Below are 22,949 nucleotides of genomic sequence, written 5' to 3' on the forward strand. Positions count from 1 at the left end.
GGGGGGGTCTATTAAGGGTTTTCGGGTTGAATACTATTTGTCTTGCAGACAAACAAATTTATATGGTGGTTTGTTTTTTTCCCCTTTATCAAAAAAATTCAAGGGGAAAAGTTCAGATGGAAAAAAAGGTTTTACGACCATTAATTTTCGAACACAATCAAAAACCCAATCTATTCCCTTTGTCCACTGAATGCATATTGAGGTGTAGTCCATCCTTTTCAGGTTTTTGAATGGGGATTTTCTTTCCTTTGCTCCTGGGCTGCCATTTCATTAGTAACTGATGCGCAGGGGAATCTCATTTGCACTGAAATTGATGTCATTGGGAAACCCCCCCCTACAAGTGCCACCAAACCTGGGCATATTTGTTTTTCACTTTTGAACACTTCATGTTATTTTTAAAAAACACTGAGGTGGGGCTTGTGCCCGTTATCTGTTATAATTTTAAACCTCCAAAATTGGGCCCTTTTTTCAAACACATCACCCGGATGCCTAATAACTTCGGGTTTTTCAGTTAAACTTCCAGTGCAATAAAAAAAAGCAATAAAACCCCTGTAAATCCAATCAAAAAACCTTTATACCAAAGTTTTTCTTCTTATGTTTGAAAAAGAGTCTTCCTTTAAAAGAAACAAAAACTAAAAATAAATCAAAGTTCAAGGGGGAAAAATAATTTAATTTTTTTTTCAGATACAAAACATGCCCAATCTTTAAAATTTTTTTTCAGGCCTGGTTTTTTTGGGAAAGGGAACATGAAATTGACAAATCATTCACTGGCATTTTTCCCGAAACCGGGGTTGAATCAAACGGTTTGTTAAGTTGATTTTCCCTGGGAAACCCTTCAAATTTTTTGGCAAAAAAGTTCAGACAGTTTTTTTCCTTCCACTGGGGGTCGTGATTTTTGGGGAAAGTTGTGTTTCCAAATTGTACCGGATCTGTTTCTTTTCCCCACTAATTTTATCGGGGGTTGCAAGAATCCCAAAAAAAATTTTTGTTCATGGCATTTTCTCCCGTCCCAAAAATGGCCGTGTTCCTTTCCACAAAAAGGTGGGTTTGGAAAAAATTGACAGCTTCCTGCCATTCCCAGGGGTTTTGGGGGTGGCAGGTGGTTGTGGTTGTGGGGCTGGGTGGTGGGGGGGGATGGTGGCCTTTTTTGTAATCAGCTGAGGCGGGGGGCACATGGCCCCTGCGGGCCCCCGGCCACACCACCACTAAACCCTGCACATTTTCCATCCCCAAATTTAACACTATGCTATTTTCCCGTCTTTTCTTGTCAGCCAGGATGTATTTTCCTAATAATATGGCACACCAGGCACTATGCTCGATATACTTTAATTACTGGGGGAAAATTTCACTTCACTATCACTACTGGAACTGTTTGGGCTTGGTTCATTTATATCCTACATCACTTCCATCTAGTCGGGGTTTGGGAAAAAAGGTTTCTTTTATTCTTACGATGACGGAACAAGATTTCCAGAGGTGGGGCTGAGGTCATTTTGGGTTTTTTTCACCCCAAAAATGGTCGGGGTTCCCGTCAAAACCCCAAAACCCTTTAAAATCATCTTTACTGGCCCATCTGTTTGGGGCTGCCCGGGAACAAAGTGTCCCCATTTGGGAGTAAGAACTTCCAGAGGCATTTTGGACATTGTTTAAAAAATGGTTTCCCCCAATGGACTGGTTTAGATTTTTTTTTACCACCCCCAAGACCAACTCTCCTCTAGGCCTACCCGCCTTTTCCCCGATTGTGGGCCTAGAAATTTTGGTATCATAAAAACCCTCCTGCCTTGTTTGGCAAACCTGAAGGGTTAAGATGTTAAAAAAAAGGTGCCCCTTTTTATATTGTTTGAAACGAAAATTTAATGGGGTTTTAATTTTTTTTTAAATTTTTTTTAAAAACAATAAATAAATATTTATTCAGTAATGTAATTTAGGAACTTTTTAATCGGTAAAAAACCAACACTCCTAAAATACTTTTTACTAAAAAAAGGAGCGCTTAACTTTTGCCGAGTTATACATACAGTGGACCTCCAGTTTGATTAAAATTTTCAAAAAAAATCTAAAAAACATGAAAACGAAAACCCTTTAGGTTGGTGCCATACTAGATGGCTTAAAATAAATTGGCCATTAAACCCATAAATTCTTTCCCCTTTAAATCTGAAAAAAAAGCAAAAATGAAGAAAAGGTCTTTTTGGTCAGTGTGGGAGAAAAAAAAATCTGCAGCAAAAAATGGGGAAAAAAACCCATGTTTTTGGGTTTAAAAAAAAACTTTGCAGTGTTTTTGATCTATTTATTGTATTCCGTTTCCCGGTCTCATTTTTTTAGAAAGGAAAATTTTAAAAAGGGATGATTTTTATTTTTCCCAAAAAAATTCCTTAAATTTCAAAATGGGAAAATTTATTTTTCCAAAATTAAAAAGGGAAAAAACGCGGAAACTCAACATGTTGCCCCTTCCCATTTGCGCTCCGGCGATAAATTCCTGCATTAAATGGGTCCAGAAGTTGGGGGTATCTAAATGAAAAATCTAGAAATCAAAAATTTTAAAAGGAAAAAACACCTTTTATGTCCTCTTTTGAAAAGAAAAAAATTTCTTTTTTAAAAAAAGAAATATATTGAAAAATGATTAATCACGTGTTTCCCAAAAAACTTTTTGGGGAAATTTTTTTTTTTTTCCCATAAATTTTCAGTGTTTCTTTTTTCATCTTTCCTGACACGTCTTAGTGTTCAGGAAGTGGAATGATCTTGGCGATGAATTGTTGGAGGCAGGCTTCATTCCTAGTTTTAAGACCAGGTATGAGCAATGAACAAGCCCACGAGGCTAAAAGGGAATCAGTCTAAAGAGTGGCAAGTTCAAAGGTAGGATCATGATCAGAGAATTGACCCCTGCAACCACAATTAAGCAAGTATACTCATAGTAGCCCTTCATTCCATATGGCCAGAGCCCAGGCATGTACGTACTCTCGCCACAACCCTCTATTCCACATACCCAGACATGAGCTATCTTTATCTCAAACTGCCTCCCACACCCAGGCATATACTACCCTCTGCACTTATGCACAGCTCTGTCCCATATGCCCTGGTAGCTGTCAGTCTTGCCACAACACAGCACACTCACTTCCTCTTGTGTCATATGCCCATGGCATTTCTCTTGCATGTCATGGTTATTAGACACTAGTGAGGTGGGGTGGAGATAAAATCCAATACAGATTAGTAGATTATGGGTTATCTACCCAGAGTTGTTAGGACAGCTTTCTGAGACATTGCGGGAGTGCTTCAATGTGTTTCAGCACCTCGCCACATAGACAGCATGCATAATTCTAATTTCTCATATTTCACCTAAGCTCAAGCACATCATGAAATTGCTTTGTTATAAACTTGGGGGGTGTTGCAGAGTACAATATCTCTTGCTATGAACAGGTAGAAGAAACATGCCCTCAACAACAGTTTATTGTATATTTTTCCTTTTCTAAACTCAAGTGTATTGCACTGGATGCCCACATGTTCATTAACCCCATTTTTTTTTCCTCATGAACAATTAGCTGGATGTGGTACTGGAGACAAATTTGGCAACAATGCGTGTGTTAGAAGGTGTACACAAAAAACTCCAGAGGATGAGTCCAGAGGAAGCAGCTAGATTTAGATTAGACGACTGTCTAGGAGGAAACTCGCCTACAATACACCAAAGGGCTATTCGAAGAATATATGGTGATAAAGCTCCAGATATTATAGATGGATTAAAAAAGAACCCAGTTGTTGCAGTGCCTTTGGTTCTGAGAAGGTTAAAAGCAAAGGTAAGATTTCTTCTTTGTGTCATGAGGACTGACTTTACATTTATTAAATCTTAACTTTATATTATACATCTTTAAAATTGGTCCCATGTACCTTACAAATGTTTATTTATTTATATACAGTATCATGTAATTTCTCTTAGTCTATTTGTTTTTCAGGTGTTTAGGTTCCATGAACCACTTGAAGAGCTTCAATCTTTCTACATAATCTTGATAAGAAACTTGAGATTTGTAGTTAAATTTTTTTACCCATTAAGTACTGTTTACACATTTTCACACAGTTGGGGTTCCTCTACTGTCTGCTTCACACAGCTCAGGACCAGCATTAAGCTGCCTATCTTAGCTTGATAACATCCTCAACACTTAAAAGGTGCATCATTTATTGGATGTGAAATTTACTCCACCCTCCCAGAAGAGTTATGTACATTCATTCTGCTTAGCACATACTGTAGACTGTGCTCTGATGGGATACAATGTTTGGTTATAGAACCTACAGTGTATCAAAGTGGGGACTAAATTCTTGTAAGGTTGTCTTGGTGCAAATGCACTTAAACATGCTCTACACTGTCTAAACTGACATAACTCTTACAAGGGCTCACTATACCTTCTGTGTAAATAGAGACTGGTAGCAGGGAATCCTAAGTGCTTCTGCTATTCATCTTGTTCTGCTGTCTTCTCATTCCACTTCCTTGAGTTAAACCTGATTGCCTCTTATTTCCCAGGCTCTGCCTCCTATTTCCCAGGCTCTGCCTCCTATTTCCCAGGTTCTGCCTCCTATTTCCCAGGTTCTGCCTCTTATTTCCCAGGTGCTGCCTCCTATTTCCCAGGTGCTATAGGACCTCCACAAGCTTAGTACTTACCCCACATATTATATTACTATTGAAGGGGCAGTGCCAATTTTTTTTTTTTTTTTACTACTGATATTTAACCCTTTCAGGGTCCAAGCCCAAAATCTGAAGGGGTGCCCCAGTGTCCAAGAAAATTTGAAAAAAAATTCTTACAGAATTCAAGATAATATCTTTGTGAAGGTAATAAAACAAAAAAAAAAAATTCTGATCAGTACTTACCGAGATACAGCAGCAGGAAGTTGACCCAAAATGACCGGGTGGCGGCAAAATCGCATTTTTTTTTTTTATTTTACATTTTTTTATACTTTCTTCTTTTCTTTTATAATTTTTTTCTTTTTCCAGTAAAATTTGTGGCCTGTGAGACCAATATAATGTATGTTGTATAAGTGTACACTCATTGTATTCAACACAATAACTGTACTAATTTATCATTATATTGCTTACAAAACTTGTTTACAAGTTTATTGTAAACAAAATGATGAAAATATTAGTGCTGTTATTGTGTTGAATACAATGGTACCATATGGTACAATGGTGCCATAGGGTGCAATGGTACCATATAGTATAATTGTACCATATGGTACAATGGTACCATATGGTACAATGGCACATGATACAATGGTAGAATGATACAATGGTACCATATGATACAATGGTACCATATGGTACAATGGTACCATATGGTGCAATGATACCATATGGTACCATATGTTGTAATGGTACCATACAGTACAATACCATATGGTTCATTGTACCATATGGTACTATATGGTACTGTTGTATTGAACACAAACACTTATATTTTCATCATTATTTTGTTTACAGTAATTGTTTACAACAAAAATATGCAAAAATGTTGTATATTAGTAATGTTCTATTACATATTTACAAATGTACAGGCACTTGACATGTTCCTTGAGGTGCATGACAAAGCATTTTGTCTTGGAAACTGCTGAGTCAGTAGCTACCTTGCGTCGCCACTCACTCAGTCTTGGCTGGTGTCTCCTGCCACCACCACCACTTATTGACCATATGGTACAAGGTATCATATGTTACAGGGTACCGTATGGTACATTGTATTATATGGTATAGGGTACCATACAGTACAGGATAACATATGATGCAGAGTACCATATTGTGTAGGGTACCATGTGGCACAGGGTACCATATGGCACAGGGTACCGTATGGTACAGGGTACCATACAGTACAGGACACCATATGGTACAGATACAGGGATCCATATGGAAATAAGTCACCCTGACTTTTTTGGGTTATCCTAGTATTACGTGCTATATCACACCTTGTATATTCATTTATCCCACTTTGACAGTTTTCTTCTTATTCTGTTTAGTAATTATTACAGGAAAAGGGGTTACTAGCCCATTGTTCCCGGTAGTTTAGTTGACGTTTACAACACGCATGGCTTACGGAGGAAAGATTCTTATTCCACTTCCCCATGGATATAAAAGGAAAAGTAATAAGACCAAGAACTATTAAGATAAAGTCAAAGAAAACTCAGATGAGTGTGTATAAATAAACATGTACATGTATGTGGTTGGTATTTTTGATTAATAAATGTATGAAAGAGGGAAGGGTACCTAGGGATTGGCGGAGAGCATGTATATTCCGTTTATATAAAGGGAAGGGGGACAAAAGAGATAGTAAAAATTACAGAGGAATTAGTTTACTGAGTATACCAGGAAAAGTGTACGGTAGGGTTATTATTGAAAGAATTAGAGGTAAAACAGAATGTAGGATTGCGGATGAGCAATGATTTTTTAGAGTGGGTAGGGGATGTGTAGATCAGGTGTTTACATTGAAGCATTTATGTGAACGGTATTTAGATAAAGGTAGGGAAGTTTTTATTGCATTTATGGATTTAGAAAAGGCATATGATAGAGTGGATAGGGGAGCAATGTGGCAGATGTTGCAAGTATATGGAATAGGTGATAAGTGACTAAATGCTGTAAAGAGTTTCTATGAGGACAGTGGGGCTCAGGTTAGGGTGTGTAGAAGAGAGGGAGACTACTTCCCGGTAAAAGTAGGTCTTAGACAGGGATGTGTAATGTCACCATGGTTCTTTAATATATTTATAGATGGGGTTGTAAAAGAAGTAAATGCTAGGGTGCTCTGGAGAGGGGTGGGATTAAATTGTGGGGAATCAAATACAAAATGGGAATTGACACAGTTACTTTTTGCTGATGATACTGTGCTTATGGGTGATTCTAAAGAAAAATTGCAGAGGTTAGTGGACGAATTTGGGAGTACAGTAGGGTCCCGCTTTACGGCGTTTCACTTTACGGCGGTCCGCTAATACGGTCATTTCAAATTATGACCAAAACTCGCTATACAGCTCCCCCCACCTGACTTTCTAATACGGTCACCGCGCCCCACCCTATTTGTTTACATTCTCCGTGAGCTCAGAAAGCAGTAAGTCTCTCCATTTTGTCTGGAAACTCCAAAATTTCAAATGTTTTTAAAAGTTATTTCATATTTTATATATACTCTGATAATTATACTTATGTATACTTGTACCTAAATAAACTTACATACTGTGCTGGCATGAAGGTGCACATTAAAATCGGTAAGTGTCCTATGTATCCTGATGTCATATTAGTAATGATAATAATAATCATCGAGTTTCATTTAAATGTCGTATATTACGTTAATATATACATTTTCATTAATCCATCTTAGATATTGTTTTCAAAATTATATAATAAACACGATGCATAACATATAAATAAGAGAGAGAGAAAGTGATTGATTGATTGATTGATTTCTGAGGAACTGCTGGATCTGCCAGTCAAGCATTGGCTACAAAGTTATTCAGATGAAGTGATCCTTTGTCATTATACTGGTATTTTATTCACACTGAGGTCTTACTTTGAGTGAAACCGCAGCTGTTTGTTCCTAGTCCAAGATAGTTTTCATGACCTTCATTTACTTGGGTTGAATTCACAACACTTCTCTGACAAAACCAATTGGTTCTTACATCTATTGTGTACGAAGAATTGTTGAGGTGTCCAAACTGCACTGGTACAAGAAGAAAACATAAAGCAAGTTGGTAGGACACCTAGTATTTATGTGCATGTGTTGAATGTTACACACATGGACTCCATAGAGTTACTTCTTATTGACGTCCATCGACTGCTCGGAATTACGACTCAGCCTCCAACCAGTTGGTATTGTATACTGTATGAGAACTTGGGTCATGGAATGAAGCGCTCATCTCAATGTCAAGCATCAATCTCCTTCCTGCAGCCACTTGAGTACACTAGCTTTCAGAGTCTTAAGACTTCATAGTATGGATTTGTACTTTGATTGTGCACTTCCCATAGTACAGAGAGTTAGAAGAGCAGCAGACTTGGAAGAGGAAAATAGAAGAAGTCAAAAAAGTTCACTGGTAAGGGTTAGCTGGTTTCTTTGCCTCTGTGTTGACATTCTCTGCATATCTCAGCCTCTTTGGCACATTAAGAAATCAATAAGCTCAGTGAACAAGGTATGTCGATGGTATGTAATGATTATAACAATTAATTGATTATACAGTCACTCTGGGCACTTTAACCTTTGAGGAGTGTGCAGGTCCTCTAGAGACTTGTTCTGAGGGTCAAGCCAAATTTAAAAAAAAAAAAAAAAATCTATGAAAAAGTAGAATCTTTTTCCGATCATAATGACACCAAAAGTATGAAATTGATGGAAAACATACGAATTATGCCTCAGGTTAGCTGTCCCGCATGATGATATCGATCGTGATTTTGCCACTTGAGCCCTATTTTCGCCAATTCATGCACCTAGTCAACAAAAATCATAACTATTTCGCTAGAACTCTATCTTTCTATCGATTGGAGTACAAGAACCACCCATTTACCGATTTCAACTATCCAATAAAGTGGTCAAAATTTAGTATTTTGCAATTCACACTTTCAAAAGATGCCAATTTCGAAGGGTCCAGAATAAACAAGAAAGACATTCCTGACACTAAATAACAAGTTCTGTGTTCAAGTAGTCAATCTCCAGGCCTCTTATATTTCTTTGGCTTCCACTTGAAATTTTATTCTACAAAAAAATAAGATTTACTGTTATGCAGACTACTGCATTGTGTAGAAATGGTATAAATAATATCAGTGTGCACTTGTGAAAGAATATTAGACTCACCAGTTGATGTGTATTGGATGCTTGGCATGATTTGTTTACTTTTGAACTTTGGTATAAATTCAACATTTCTGCCACTTTGAGTTCAATATCAAGGTACTTTTCATTGCAAACCAGTCAAAATCATCTCATTCTGTAATATGTCTTCCATTCTATAAAATGAGACCAAGGAAACTAGAATACAACAATAAATACCATATGAAAATACAGTGCAAATTCGCTGTTTTAATCCAAAAACACGGTCAAAGTTTTTTTTTTCTCATTCATGTGTCTCCAGGATTTTATTACGCATTACTGACACATAGACCCATTCTTTCATATGAGCTCAACAGCTTTCTCTCACTAGATTTGAGGTGTAGATTTAGGCGACTATACTCAAAACCCTAGTTGTAAGCCATACTAGTACGCTCGAACCTCAAAGGTTAAATGTCAGCTACAAAACCTATAATGGAATACGTATATAAATTTAAAGTGCTCCAGGCGATTATTATTTTATTATTTTATTACCACCATCATGCCTTGTTCACTGAGTTTATAATCTTGACACTACCCTTAGATGCCACGAAGACACCAAGAATGTACACTTGCAGACTAACACACCAGCTAACCCTTACACTGAGCTTTGTATTTCTTCCATTATTTGCACTCTTCCTCTTTCTACAGTAAATACTCACCTCCACCTACATTAAGACTACAAATATTTTAAGGTAAGTAATGAGTGTACTGTAATGCATCTGTATCATTACAAAATGCTCACTCCTACCGCCTACATTAGACTACAAATATTTTAAGTGAGTAATGAGGTACCATATGTGTATCTACTTATTTATTGTTTTTAATGACTAGTTCTATTTAACATACTAAGGTGACATTAAAACAATATCTAAAATGGTTCATGACTTACTACCAGTACAAGTATGCTTGAAAATATCAGTAAAGCAGCATCTCTTTAACGACTCAATTAACATGACCTACTCTAGGAACCTAACTTCGCTCAGGGAGTTTTAGTAAATAATAAATTGTTTTACTGTTAAATAAGGAAATGTTTTTGTTTATTGTTTTTGAATTGGTCATTATACAGGTGATTAATTTTCTGTATTTCTAAGTTTCTAATAATATTTTGTTTTTTTTCAGGATGAGGAATGCGGAAGCATGAAAGGTTTTAACTAAAATATGAGAAGAGCAGAATGAAAAATATTACCTAAAATCCCTGGACCATCAGGGTATTACATTTACAAACTGATGTTAAAACGATACGAGTAAAAGTTTCTGAATGACATTGAAACTTTATTTGATGGAGGTAATACCTTCTTCTTAAATGTATGAGTGCCCTCCTACTGTAATCACTGCATGGGAACCTCAAAATCTGGATTGCTTTTCTTATTTTTCTTAACCTTTAAACTCTCCAAAACATAGATCTCACGTTTTTCAACATTTGAAAGTATGTAAAAAGCGTAGATCTTCTTTGGCACCTACGATGTGAACGTAGATCTGTGTTTGGACAGTTTAGGGTTAATGAAAGTTATTTACTTTAACTGGTATCCATGGTGAATGACCTGTACTGGTTTAGTTTTTTGTGCCTTGCCATGTCAGTTCCATATTCTCATCTAGGGTCTTAATTGTTTTGAAATCATCTTTAGAGGATTTTTTCTCTATGATTTCTTTTCTGCATTAGCATTTCTTTTGAACCCAGAATTACAAAAAGTTAAAAGTCTTCATTTGCTCTCTGTATTTCTACTCCCTATAAATGTTTGCTTCTTGTCAGATTCAATTCTCTCACCCTACCTCATAAAAGGCCTATATTTTTTATATATAGTTCTGACTAGAAAATATGCCTTAATATAAATTAATTCCTTTCTTGCTCAGAATAGTTATTTTCATGTAGAAAACAAGCTTTTGGGAGACTAAGAAAATAACCATCCTTTGTCAGGACTTTAACTTGTATAACTGTTTCTTTAAATTAGTAATTTCCTGCCTCTCAAAACAGGCATTTTACCTTTTCTTGACCCTATCATAATTTACTGTAGTAACTTTGTCATAAGAATTAAGTGTACTATTATCTTAAAGTTGAAATAGGAGGAATAAATACTATTCAGATAGAACTACTCATGATAGGTCTATAAAGATGAGTAAATCAATTGTATATTGCTCTTGAGTTTAACAAAATTTTTTCCCTTTGGGACTTTAAGATTTAAATTAATTGACTTTTCAAAACTCAAATTAACTATTGGGAAATTAAGATGTAGTTTGTTAGAATTGCTCAGGAATGGGGGGTTGTATTTGACATGTAGAAAAACAGAAGACATATTTGGGGATAGGAGGCATAAGTAAACAAGTTGGGAGAATCTTTGTTGCAGGCTTTCAGTGTATTTTGTATGAAGGAACAATGGTAATATTCTCTTTGGAGTGTAGAGAAAATTTTATATTCACAGCTGACTGATTTTTCAGTTCCTCACATACAAGGAGGTGTTTGTGAGACATTGTAGTGAAGCACTTCTAGCTATGAGAATGATTAAATTTTTCTAATTAATCTACTGTAAAAATAAACAAAAGATTGACAGAAGTTCTGTTTCCGAGTCTTTCCTATTAGAGGCCCTGTAGCTCAGTGGTTAAGTGCTTTACCTGCCATCACCAGGATCACAATTTGATCCTCCCATCCATCTTTGTGTATTCATTGTAGATGATAAATTAGACACATATGCAACATTCCTGAATGTTAGGCAAGTAAAGAATTCCCTGTATTAAGATCACAAGATGCTGCTGTGCCTGACAGGTATGTAGGTAAATGGTTCAGAGAACTGACAAGTTGATAAACTTGTCAGTTAGTAACTTTATCAACTTGTTGGTTCTCTGAACCATTTATCTATATTCATTGTTGATCAACTTCATTAGTAGCTTGTCAGTAATGAACTAAGTTAAATGTATTCTAAAACAAAATGCTGTTTGTTCTTATTTTTACTTTCTACTATTTTTAGCGTCATGAGCAAGCTGAAGAGTCTGGTGAAGTTATTACTGGCCCTCATATGGTACTTCATTATCCTGATAAATCTATAATAGATGATGCATCAAACTTAGTAATCCACCATGTCAAGAGACAAACAACATACCATAAAGATGACAAGGTCAAAATCAAGCAGATTGTCAGACATTTTATTCCTGACCTTCTCTTTCACACAAGACAAGAAATGTCTGATGATGAGAAAGATATGGAAGGTAAAGTATTTAGTCTCATGCATAAAAAGCTAGTAACCAATTAATACAGAAGAAACTGGCATATTTCAGATTCAGCAGTTTAACAAAGATGTTTGGCCTGAGGCTGGGCTCTGAGAGTAGAAAAACATTCGAAACTTGTTAAAGATAAATCAGTCAAAATTGGATCTTGTGAGGTTGAAATATGCAGCTCTGTCTTACCCATGTTTATTTTTCTCTCCAAATAGTTTTTTCACTTTATCACTTAGTTTAAGATACTAATCCAAGCAGTCATTTAAACATACTGTATACAGTTTTAAATTATTAGTCCAAGCACTCATTCATACTTATTTAAATGTACACGTTTTAAATTATTAATCCAATCTGTCTCATTCATACTCGTTTAAATATATTGTATACAGATTGAAATTATGATACTAATTTTTTGTGCTATCTGGGAGACTTTTGGTATAATGTTTTACTATTTTCTCACAGAAGAGGAAGAGGATGAAGATGATGGCAAGAGTGAAGGAAAGTGTGAAGGTGGTGGTCGGAGGGATCTGAGAGGACGTGAATGCAAGCAAACTTCATCTACCCCTTGTGCCACTAATAATAATTCCAATAAGCGAAAAACTAGAAATAGAGGTATTGAACCAGAGAAAGATGGTGATGTGAAATGTGGGAGAGAAAATAGTGGGAACAATAATAATAATAATAATAATAATAACAATAATAATAAAACCAAAGATGATAATAAAAATAAAGTTGCACTCAATGGTGATGCAACTGAAGATGAAAAAATTAGTATAAAGACTGAAGTTGATGATGAAAAAATGGAAGTGAAAGAAGAGCCTGGAACTGTTGGGAATGGCAATGTTCAGCCGGTGAGAATTATTGAATTTATCTGCATTGTTAAATTATGTTAGAATTTTTGTATTTTTCTGTATATTTTTATTGTTAGCTTATTGCTTTATTTTCTTAAAATTTTGAGTGAAGATTTGCTGTATATTTTTTTTCTTCCAGGATGATGAATACAGATTATTCATGTGTAACAACAATTGGTACCTTTTTCTTCGGTTACATCAAATTTTATGTTGTCGTCTCACTACCATGTATGAACATGCTGTCCGAATAGCTGCCGAGGAGGCCAAGGATAAAAAGGATAGGAAAGAAGCGACAGCAGTTGCCCTTAGACTCAAACCTAAAAGTAAGTGTTATATTTAAATAACAATCCCAATACCTAAGAAGTGATCTTATAACATTCTCCAAGGTAGGTGAGCTATGATAGTATTGACATTTCAGAATGGCATGAGAAGAAATACAGTAATCCCTTGCATAAAGTGACTTCATGTTGAGATTTTCTTGCACTGTAATTCAGAGGGCAAGTAAGAAATTGATAGCATTCAAAAATCTTGATATTTTGTGCCATTTAACTCTAAAGAATTGGCTAATCATCAAATTTTAGTTTTCAGTTTTGTAATGTTATATTACATGCCAAATTTGGGTACTGTACACTAGTACACAAATCTTCCCCCTTAGTGATAACCCCCACCCCTTACCATTGCATTCTGGAAGCACTGTGAGTTTAACTCATGTTTTTATCAAGCTATTTTAAGTACAGTAGACCATTATATTACTCGGTTTTATATGGCACATTTTGGTTATTGCACTATTGAAAAATTGTGGCACAATTTTGTACAACACTTCATAAAATTAACTTAACACGGTTTGGTTTGTGGGAGGGGGGAAAATTTGGAGCATTGCCCCCGGGATACTTCCCCAACACAGCTAGGAGTTAGCTGTATTTATTGTTTGTGGATCGAGTTTAAATCTTTTAATTGCCATATCTTGTATCTGCCAAGAAATCATGGCACCCAGTAGGCATAGTGCTGCTGAAAGTGGCAAGAACAAATTTAATCATTTACGTCTATGAATTACGAAGAAAATCAAGATATTAGACAAGCATGAGAGTGGCTCACGTGTGGTGGATATAGTGAGGGCCTATGGCCTTAATGAAGCATCAGTTCGTACAATTGAAAAGAATGAGGTGAATATACAAGCTTGTGTAATGAATAACTCAGGATGTCGTCTCATGAAAAGAATGACATGTAGATCACAACAAGTAAATAAAACTGAAAACTTGTTGCTTGAGTGGATCGAACAAAAAACAAACAAAGGTGCACCACTTAATTTCATCTTAACTAGAGAAAAGGCCTTACAGTTGTTTAAAACAGTGTGTGATAAGAAAGACCTGAAAAAGAGTGTATGTTTAGCACTGGCTGGTTCCACAACTTTAAGTTGCATAATAAGTTACATAATATTAAGTCTTCTGGTGAAAGTACTTCAGCTGATCATACAGCAGCAAGTAATTTCCCCTGCTGAATTGCAGGAAATTATTTCTGAGGGTGGCCATGAGCCGCGTCAAGTGTTTAATGCTGACGAGACAAGTGTTTTTTGGAAGAAAATGCCAACAAGAACTTAGTCAACAAGAGAAAAGTGCACCGGGCTTCAAGACAGCAAAGGATCACTTCACCTTGCTCCTTTGCAGTAATGCATCAGGTGATTTCAAGTGTGAGCCCATGGTTATTTACTGCCCTAAGAATCCTCGTGCTTTGAAAGGTGTAGATAAAAATGCCTTACCAGTACGACTCACGAAGTCATAATGACACGATTGCAAACAAACCATACCCCGCCCGGGGTATGGTTTGGTTTGCCTTACCAGTAATTTGGAGGTCAAACCAGTCACTAGTTTTTTCTTGCTTGAGAGTCAGGTTCAGGAAATTGTTCAGCTGGCAAGGAGATTACCGTGTGATGGTTTTGAAGATGATGTGAATGAGCTCTTAGATGATGATAATGATTAAGACAGGAGTCCAAAGGAAATGTTGGCAGAGCTCGATGCACAGATACAAGGGAGCCACTTAACAGAAGATGAAGAAGAACCTGAAGAAAAACAGTTAACATTGCAGCAGTTATGTGAGCAATTCCATGTTGCTGCTAAACTAGCAGACTTTTTCACTGAAGAAGTCCCTGACAAGTCTAGAAACAGTGCTTTGAAATGGAGTCTAGACCGGCTGATGATGCCTTACCGTCAGCTGTATAATGTACTGCAGGGTAAAAAGAGCCCAGAGATCCATTACAGTATTTATGCACACTCCGATACAACCATCAACTTAAGTACCAGAACCTCTACCATCCACCTCAGCCCAGTTGGGCCAAACCATGCATCTCCACTCTCTTCAGGAATTACACATGCTCTCTGCCAGTCCCTAGGTACCTTCCTGTCTTTCATACATTTATTAAACAAAAATACCAACCACTCCAGCACTATATTCCTCCATGCTTTTAACATTTCTGTCATGAGCCCATCAGTTCCAGCTGCTTTACCCCCCTTTCATTCTACGTAATGCCTCACGCACCTCCCCCACACTCACATCCTGCTCTTCTTCACTCCTAAAAGATGGTATACCTCCCTGGCCAATGCATGAAATACTGCCTCCTTTTCTTCGTCGACCTGTTAAAAGTTCCTCAAAATATTCCCGCCATCTACCCAATACCTCCATCTCCCCATCTGCTAACTCCCCCACTCTGTTTTTAACTGACAAATCCATTAGTTCCCTTGGCTTTCTTAACTTGTTTATCTCGCTACAAAAATTTTTCTTATTTTCATTAAAATTTCTTAACAGTGCCTCTCTGCTCCTTTTACACACACACACACACACACACACACACACACACACACACACACACACACACACACACACACACTCACACTCACACTCACTCACTCACTCTCTCACTCTCTCACTCTCTCACTCTCTCACTCTCTCACTCTCTCACTCTCACTCTCACTCTCTCACTCTCTCTCTCTCTCTCTCTCTCTCTCTCTCTCTCTCTCTCTCTCTCTCTCTCTCTCTCTCTCTCTCTCTCTCTCTCTCTCTCTCTCTCTCTCAATCACTCACACACTCACTCTCACACACTCACTCTCACACACTCTCACACACTCACTCTCACACACTCACTCTCACACACTCACTCTCACACACTCACTCACACACACACACACACACACACACACACACACACACACACACACTTCACCTTTCTTTTACTCTTCATATATTCTGCTCTTCTTATAACACTTCTGCTTTGTAGAAACCTGTCATAAGCTACCTTTTTCTCTTTTATCACACCCTTTACTTCATCATTCCACCAATCACTTCTCTTTCCTCCTGCACTCTCCCTAATATTTCCACAAACTTCTGCCCCACATTCTAATACTGCATTTTTAAAACTATTCCAGCCCCCGCCCCCTCGCACACACACTCATACTTGCACTAGCCCACCTGCCAATAGTTGCATATATCTCACCCGAGCTTCTTCCTTCCTTAGTTTATACACTTTCACCTCTCTAACTTGCTGTTGCCATTTTCCTTTTGTCCCACCTACCTCTCACTCTAACTGTAGCTACAACTAAATAATGATCCAATGTATCAGTTGCCCCTCTATAAACATGTACATCCTGAAGCCTACCCATCAACTTTTTATCCACCAATATGTAATCTAACATTACGTGCTATATCATACCTTTTATATTTATTGATCCTCTTTTTCATAAAATATGTATTATTACCAAACCTCTTTCTACACATAGTTCAATTAAAGGCTCCCTATTTTCATTTATCCCTGGCACCCCAAATTTACCTACTACTTCTTCCACAACATTTTTACCCACTTCAGCATTGAAATCCCCAACCACAAGTACTCTCACACTTGGTTCAAAACTCCCCACACACTCTCTCAACAATTCCCAAAATCTCTCTCTCTCTCCCCTCTACACTTCTCTCTTCTCCAGGTGCATATACACTTACTATAACCCACTTTTCACATCCAACCTTTATTTTACTCCACATAATCCTTGAATTAATACATTTATACTCCATGTTTTCCTGCCGTAGTTTATCCTTCAACACTGTTACTACTCTTTCTTTAGCTCTAACTCTGTTTGAAACCCTTGACCTAATCCTATTTACTTCTCTCAACTGAAACTCTCCCACCCCCTTCAGCTTTGTTTCACTTAAAGCCAGGACATCCAGCTTCTTCTCATTCATAGCATCCCAATCATCTCTTTCTTATTATTCGCACAACATCCACACACATTCAAACATCCCACTTTGACAATTTTCTTCTTCTTTTTAGTAATCTTTACAGGAAAAGGTGTTACTAGCCCATTGTTCCCGGCATTTTAGTTGACTTTTACAACACGCATGGCTCACGGAGGATAGATTCTTACTCCACTTCCCCATGGATATAAAAAGAAAAGTAATAAGAACCAGAACTATTAAGATAAAATCAAAGGAAACTCAGATGAGTGTGTATAAATAAAACACTTGGCAGGACGGTAGTACAGGTCCTCCATCACAAATCCGGCATCGTTTGGGCCTGTAGTGTGCCGGATTACTGAGTTTGCCGGATCACAGAGTGGTTAGGTTAGAATACACTTAATAAAATTAACCAACTTGACTTACACAAAGTTCATTGAACATCGGCAAAAATCGAACATTTCCGCTACTTTGAGCTCAATTTCAAGGTACTTTTAGTAATGAAAGCAATGAAAATCATGTCTGTTTCTGTAATATATCTTCCATTCTATCGAATGAGACCAAAAAAAAACAAGAATACAACAACAAAAACCATGCGAAAATATACCGCAAAGAGGCGGCTAATGGCTGAGAAGTGAACTCCCTTATTTATCGTCCGTCTTTTTTATTTTTGTTGTACATTAAGAAGCATCTTTCCATCATACATTGCGCAAGTTTCAATGAGATAGCCCAACAAACAACTGAGAAAAAAAATATTTACCAAAAATCATACAGGTCTCCCCCAACATTCACGTTTTCAGCTTTTGCGGGCTTCACACATTCGCGAATTCCCAACCGCCAAATTCCCAGCCGCCAAATCGTATTCAAGTTTCCCGCCACCTGCGAGTCCCTACTACCCTCCCACCGACCCCCGCAACTGGCAGCCAGCCCTCCCACCACTCAGTGTGGTGAGTGTTTTGTTTGTTCATTATTTTCTATTAAACTACAGTATAAATAATGTAAACCCATTCATGACTGCATATTGGAATGGCTATTTGGACAGGTATTAGACAGTGACATCATGTGTTTACTCTTGAACACAGCAAAGAATCAAACATTTCTGCTACTGCTAATAATAACAATAGTTTTTTTTTTTTTTTTTTTTTTCAACAAGTCGGCCGTCTCCCACCGAGGCAGGGTGACCCAAAAAAAGAAAGAAAATCCCCAAAAAGAAAATACTTTCATCATCATTCAACACTTTCACCACACTCGCACATTATCACTGTTTTTGCAGAGGTGCTCAGAATACAACAGTCTAGAAGCATACACATATAAAGATACACAACATATCCCTCCAAACTGCCAATATCCCAAACCCCTCCTTTAAAGTGCAGGCATTGTACTTCCCATTTCCAGGACTCAAGTCCGACTATATGAAAATAACCGGTTTCCCTGAATCCCTTCACTAAATATTACCCTGCTCACACTCCAACAGATCGTCAGGTCCCAAGTACCATTCGTCTCCATTCACTCCTATCTAACACGCTCATGCACGCTTGCTGGAAGTCCAAGCCCCTTGCCCACAAAACCTCCTTTACCCCCTCTCTCCAACCCTTTCGAGGACGACCCCTACCCCGCCTTCCTTCCCCTATAGATTTATATGCTTTCCATGTCATTCTACTTTGATCCATTCTCTCTAAATGACCAAACCACCTCAACAACCCCTCTTCTGCCCTCTGACTAATACTTTTATTAACTCCACACCTTCTCCTAATTTCCACACTCTGAATTTTCTGCATAATATTTACACCACACATTGCCCTTAAACAGGACATCTCCACTGCCTCCAACCGTCTCCTCGCTGCTGCATTTACCACCCAAGCTTCACACCCATATAAGAGTGTTGGTACTACTATACTTTCATACATTCCCTTCTTTGCCTCCATAGATAACGTTTTTTGACTCCACATATACCTCAACGCACCACTCACCTTTTTTCCCTCATCAATTCTATGATTAACCTCATCCTTCATAAATCCATCCGCCGACATGTCAACTCCCAAGTATCTGAAAACATTCACTTCCATACTCCTCCTCCCCAATTTGATATCCAATTTTTCTTTATCTAAATCATTTGACACCCTCATCACCTTACTCTTTTCTATGTTCACTTTCAACATTCTACCTTTACACACATTCCCAAACTCACCCACTAACCTTTGCAATTTTTCTTTAGAATCTCCCATAAGCACAGTATCATCAGCAAAAAGTAACTGTGTCAATTCCCATTTTGAATTTGATTCCCCATAATTTAATCCCACCCCTCTCCCAAACACCCTAGCATTTACTTCCTTTACAACCCTATCTATAAATATATTAAACAACCATGGTGACATTACACATCCCTGTCTAAGACCTACTTTTACCGGGAAGTAGTCTCCCTCTCTTCTACACACCCTAACCTGAGCCTCACTATCCTCATAACAACTCTTTACAGCATTTAATAACTTACCACCTATTCCATATACTTGCAACATCTGCCACATTGCTCCTCTATCCACTCTATCATATGCCTTTTCTAAATCCATAAATGCAATAAAAACTTCCCTATCTTTATCTAAATACTGTTCACATATATGCTTCAATGTAAACACCTGATCTACACATCCCCTACCCACTCTGAAACCTCCTTGCTCATCCGCAATCCTACATTCTGTCTTACCTCTAATTCTTTCAATTATAACCCTACCGTACACTTTTCCTGGTATACTCAGTAAGCTTATTCCTCTATAATTTTTACAGTCTCTTTTGTCCCCTTTCCCTTTATGTAAAGGGACTATACATGCTCTCCGCCAATCCCTAGGTACCTTCCCCTCTTTCATACATTTATTAAACAAAAGTACCAACCACTCCAACACAATATCCTCCCCCTGCTTTTAACATTTCTGTCATGATCCCATCAGTTCCAGCTGCTTTACCCCCTTTCATTTTACGTAATGCCTCACGTACCTCCCCCACACTTACATTCTGCTCTTCTTCACTCCTAAAAGATGGTATACCTCCCTGACCAGTGCATGAAATTACTGCCTCTGTTTCTTCCTTAACATTTAAAAGTTCCTCAAAATATTCTCGCCATCTACCCAATATCTCCATCTCCCCATCTACTAACTCCCCTACTCTGTTTTTAACTGACAAATCCATATTTTCCCTAGGCTTTCTTAACTTGTTTAACTCACTCCAAAATTTTTTCTTATTTTCATTAAAATTTCTTGACAGTGCCTCTCCCACTCTATCATCTGCTCTCCTTTTGCACTCTCTCACCACTCTTTACCTTTCTTTTACTCTCCATGTACTCTGCTCTTCTTATAACACTTCTGCTTTGTAAAAACCTCTCATAAGCTACCTTTTTCTCTTTTATCACACCCTTTACTTCATCATTCCACCAATCACTCCTCTTTCCTCCTGCCCCCACCCTCCTATCTGGAGTTTATCTGGAGAGAGTTCCGGGGGTCAACGCCCCCGCGGCCCGGTCTGTGACCAGGCCTCCTTAGGTCAGTGTCCCAGGATGCGACCCACACCAGTCGACTAACACCCAGGTACCCATTTTACTGATGGGGAACATAGACAACAGGTGGAAAGAAACACGTCCAATGTTTCTACTTTGGCTGGGAATCGAACCCAGGCCCTCACCGTGTGAAGCGAGAGCGTTAACCACCAGGCCACCAGAGCCCCAAGCCACAAACTTCTGCCCCACATTCTAATACTGCATTTTTAAAACTATTCCAACCCTCTTCAACCCCCCCACTACTCATCTTTGCACTAGCCCACCTTTCTGCCAATAGTCGCTTATATCTCACCCGAACTTCCTCCTCCCTTAGTTTATACACTTTCACCTCCCTCTTGTTGTTGCCACCTTCCTCTTTTCCCATCTAGCTACAACTCTCTCTCTCTCCAGGTAAACTCCAGGTAAACAACTAAATAATGATCCGATATATCAGTTGCCCCTTTATAAACATGTACATCCTGGAGCCTACCCATCAACCTTTTATCCACCAATACATAATCTAATAAACTACTTTCATTACGTGCTACATCATACCTTTTATATTTATTTATCCTCTTTTTCATAAAATATGTATTACTTATTACCAAATTTCTTTCTACACATAGCTCAATTAAAGGCTCCCCATTTATATTTACCCCTGGCACCCCAAATTTACCTACTACTCCCTCCATAACATTTTTACCCACTTTAGCATTGAAATCCCCAACCACCATTACTCTCACACTTGATTCAAAACTCCCCACGCATTCACTCAACATTTCCCAAAATCTCTCTCTCTCCTCTACACTTCTCTCTTCTCCAGGTGCATACATGCTTATTATAACCCACTTTTCACATCCAATCTTTATTTTACTCCACATAATCCGTGAATTAATACATTTATAGTCCCTCTTTTCCTGCCATAGCTTATCCTTCAACATTATTGCTACTCCTTCTTTAGCTCTAACTCTATTTGAAACCCCTGACCTAATCCCATTTATTCCTCGCCACTGAAACTCTCCCACCCCCTTCAGCTTTGTTTCACTTAAAGCCAGGACATCCAGCTTCTTCTCATTCATAACATCCACAATCATCTCTTTCTTATCATCTGCACAACATCCACGCACATTCAGACTTCCCACTTTGACAATTTTCTTCTTCTTATTCTTTTTAGTAATCTTTACAGGAAAAGGGGTTACTAGCCCATTGTTCCCGGCATTTTAGTTGACTTTTACAACACGCATGGCTTACGGAGGAAAGATTCTTATTCCACTTCCCCATGGATATAAAAGGAAAATTAATAAGACCAAGAACTATTAAGATAAAATCAAAGAAAACTCAGATGAGTGTGTATAAATAAATGTGTACATGTATGTGTAGTGTGACCTAAGTGTAAGTAGAAGTAGCAAGACATGCCTGTAATCTTGCATATTTATGAGACAGACAAAAGACATCAGCAATCCTACCATCATGTAAAACAATCACAGGCTTTCGTTTTACAATAGTAATAATAATAAATAAGATATAATTGAAGAAGGAAGTTGTACAAAAATACGAGGGAGTGGTTGACACATCGTCGGTGTGGCTTTGTTTATGCTGGAGTGAGCATTAGTCTCCCTGCTCTTCCAAACATTTCACAATAATTCAGCAGTTGAGGCAGTGGTATTTAATAACATATATGTTATAAATAATAATAGTACATATTATTAATAACATGTATTATTATTATTAATAACATGTATGTTATTAAATACCACTGCCTCAACCAAACCATATTGACTTATTTATACAAATATGAAAAAAAAAAAATGCGAAGAAACGTGGAATAGTTTACAGCAAAGTTCTGGCAGGACTTAAGAAATCGTAATGACACGATTGCAAATAAACCATACGGGCTGGAGTTTTGAGACTCTATGACCGCGGGTTCAATCCCGGCCGGGGGTATGGTTTAAGTTCTGGCAGGTCGTGTTTATTTGGTCGAGTGCTGAGCTTTGTTCAAGTAGGGAGCTGTTCGAGTACCGAGTTTCCATTGTAGTTCTTGTTCTTACTCTTATTATTTTCCTTTCATATCCATGAGGAAGTGGAGTAAGAATTTTTCCTCCGTAAGCCATGCCTCTTGTAAAACTCAGCTAAAATGCTGGGAGCAGTAGGCTAGTAACCCATTTTCCCATGCAGCTACTAAAATTAAAAAGAAGAAAACCTTTTAAATTGGGATGCTTGAATGTGCATCGATGAATGCGGATGACAAGAAAGAGATAATTGTTGATGTTATCAATGAAAAGAAGCTGGATGTCCTGGCTCTTATGTGAAACAAAGCTGAAGGAGGCAGGAGAATTTCAGTAGGGAGAAATAAAT

At 37.7% G+C, this 22,949-nt stretch overlaps 1 protein-coding gene across 1 annotated transcript in view; it reads left to right on the forward strand.

The window, feature by feature from the left end:
- Positions 1 to 22,949, forward strand: part of LOC128688051 (SIN3 transcription regulator family member A) — a 223,203-nt gene that overhangs the window by 94,970 nt on the left and 105,284 nt on the right. The window contains 8 exon segments of the mRNA XM_070083829.1: positions 3,531 to 3,782; positions 9,918 to 9,950; positions 9,952 to 10,016; positions 10,018 to 10,047; positions 10,049 to 10,080; positions 11,757 to 11,996; positions 12,468 to 12,856; positions 12,996 to 13,179. Of these exon segments, the coding sequence (XP_069939930.1) occupies positions 3,531 to 3,782; positions 9,918 to 9,950; positions 9,952 to 10,016; positions 10,018 to 10,047; positions 10,049 to 10,080; positions 11,757 to 11,996; positions 12,468 to 12,856; positions 12,996 to 13,179 (1,225 nt within the window).

This window comes from Cherax quadricarinatus, chromosome 10 (genome assembly GCF_038502225.1).
Source record: "Cherax quadricarinatus isolate ZL_2023a chromosome 10, ASM3850222v1, whole genome shotgun sequence".
Classification (NCBI taxonomy): Eukaryota; Metazoa; Arthropoda; class Malacostraca; order Decapoda; family Parastacidae; genus Cherax; species Cherax quadricarinatus.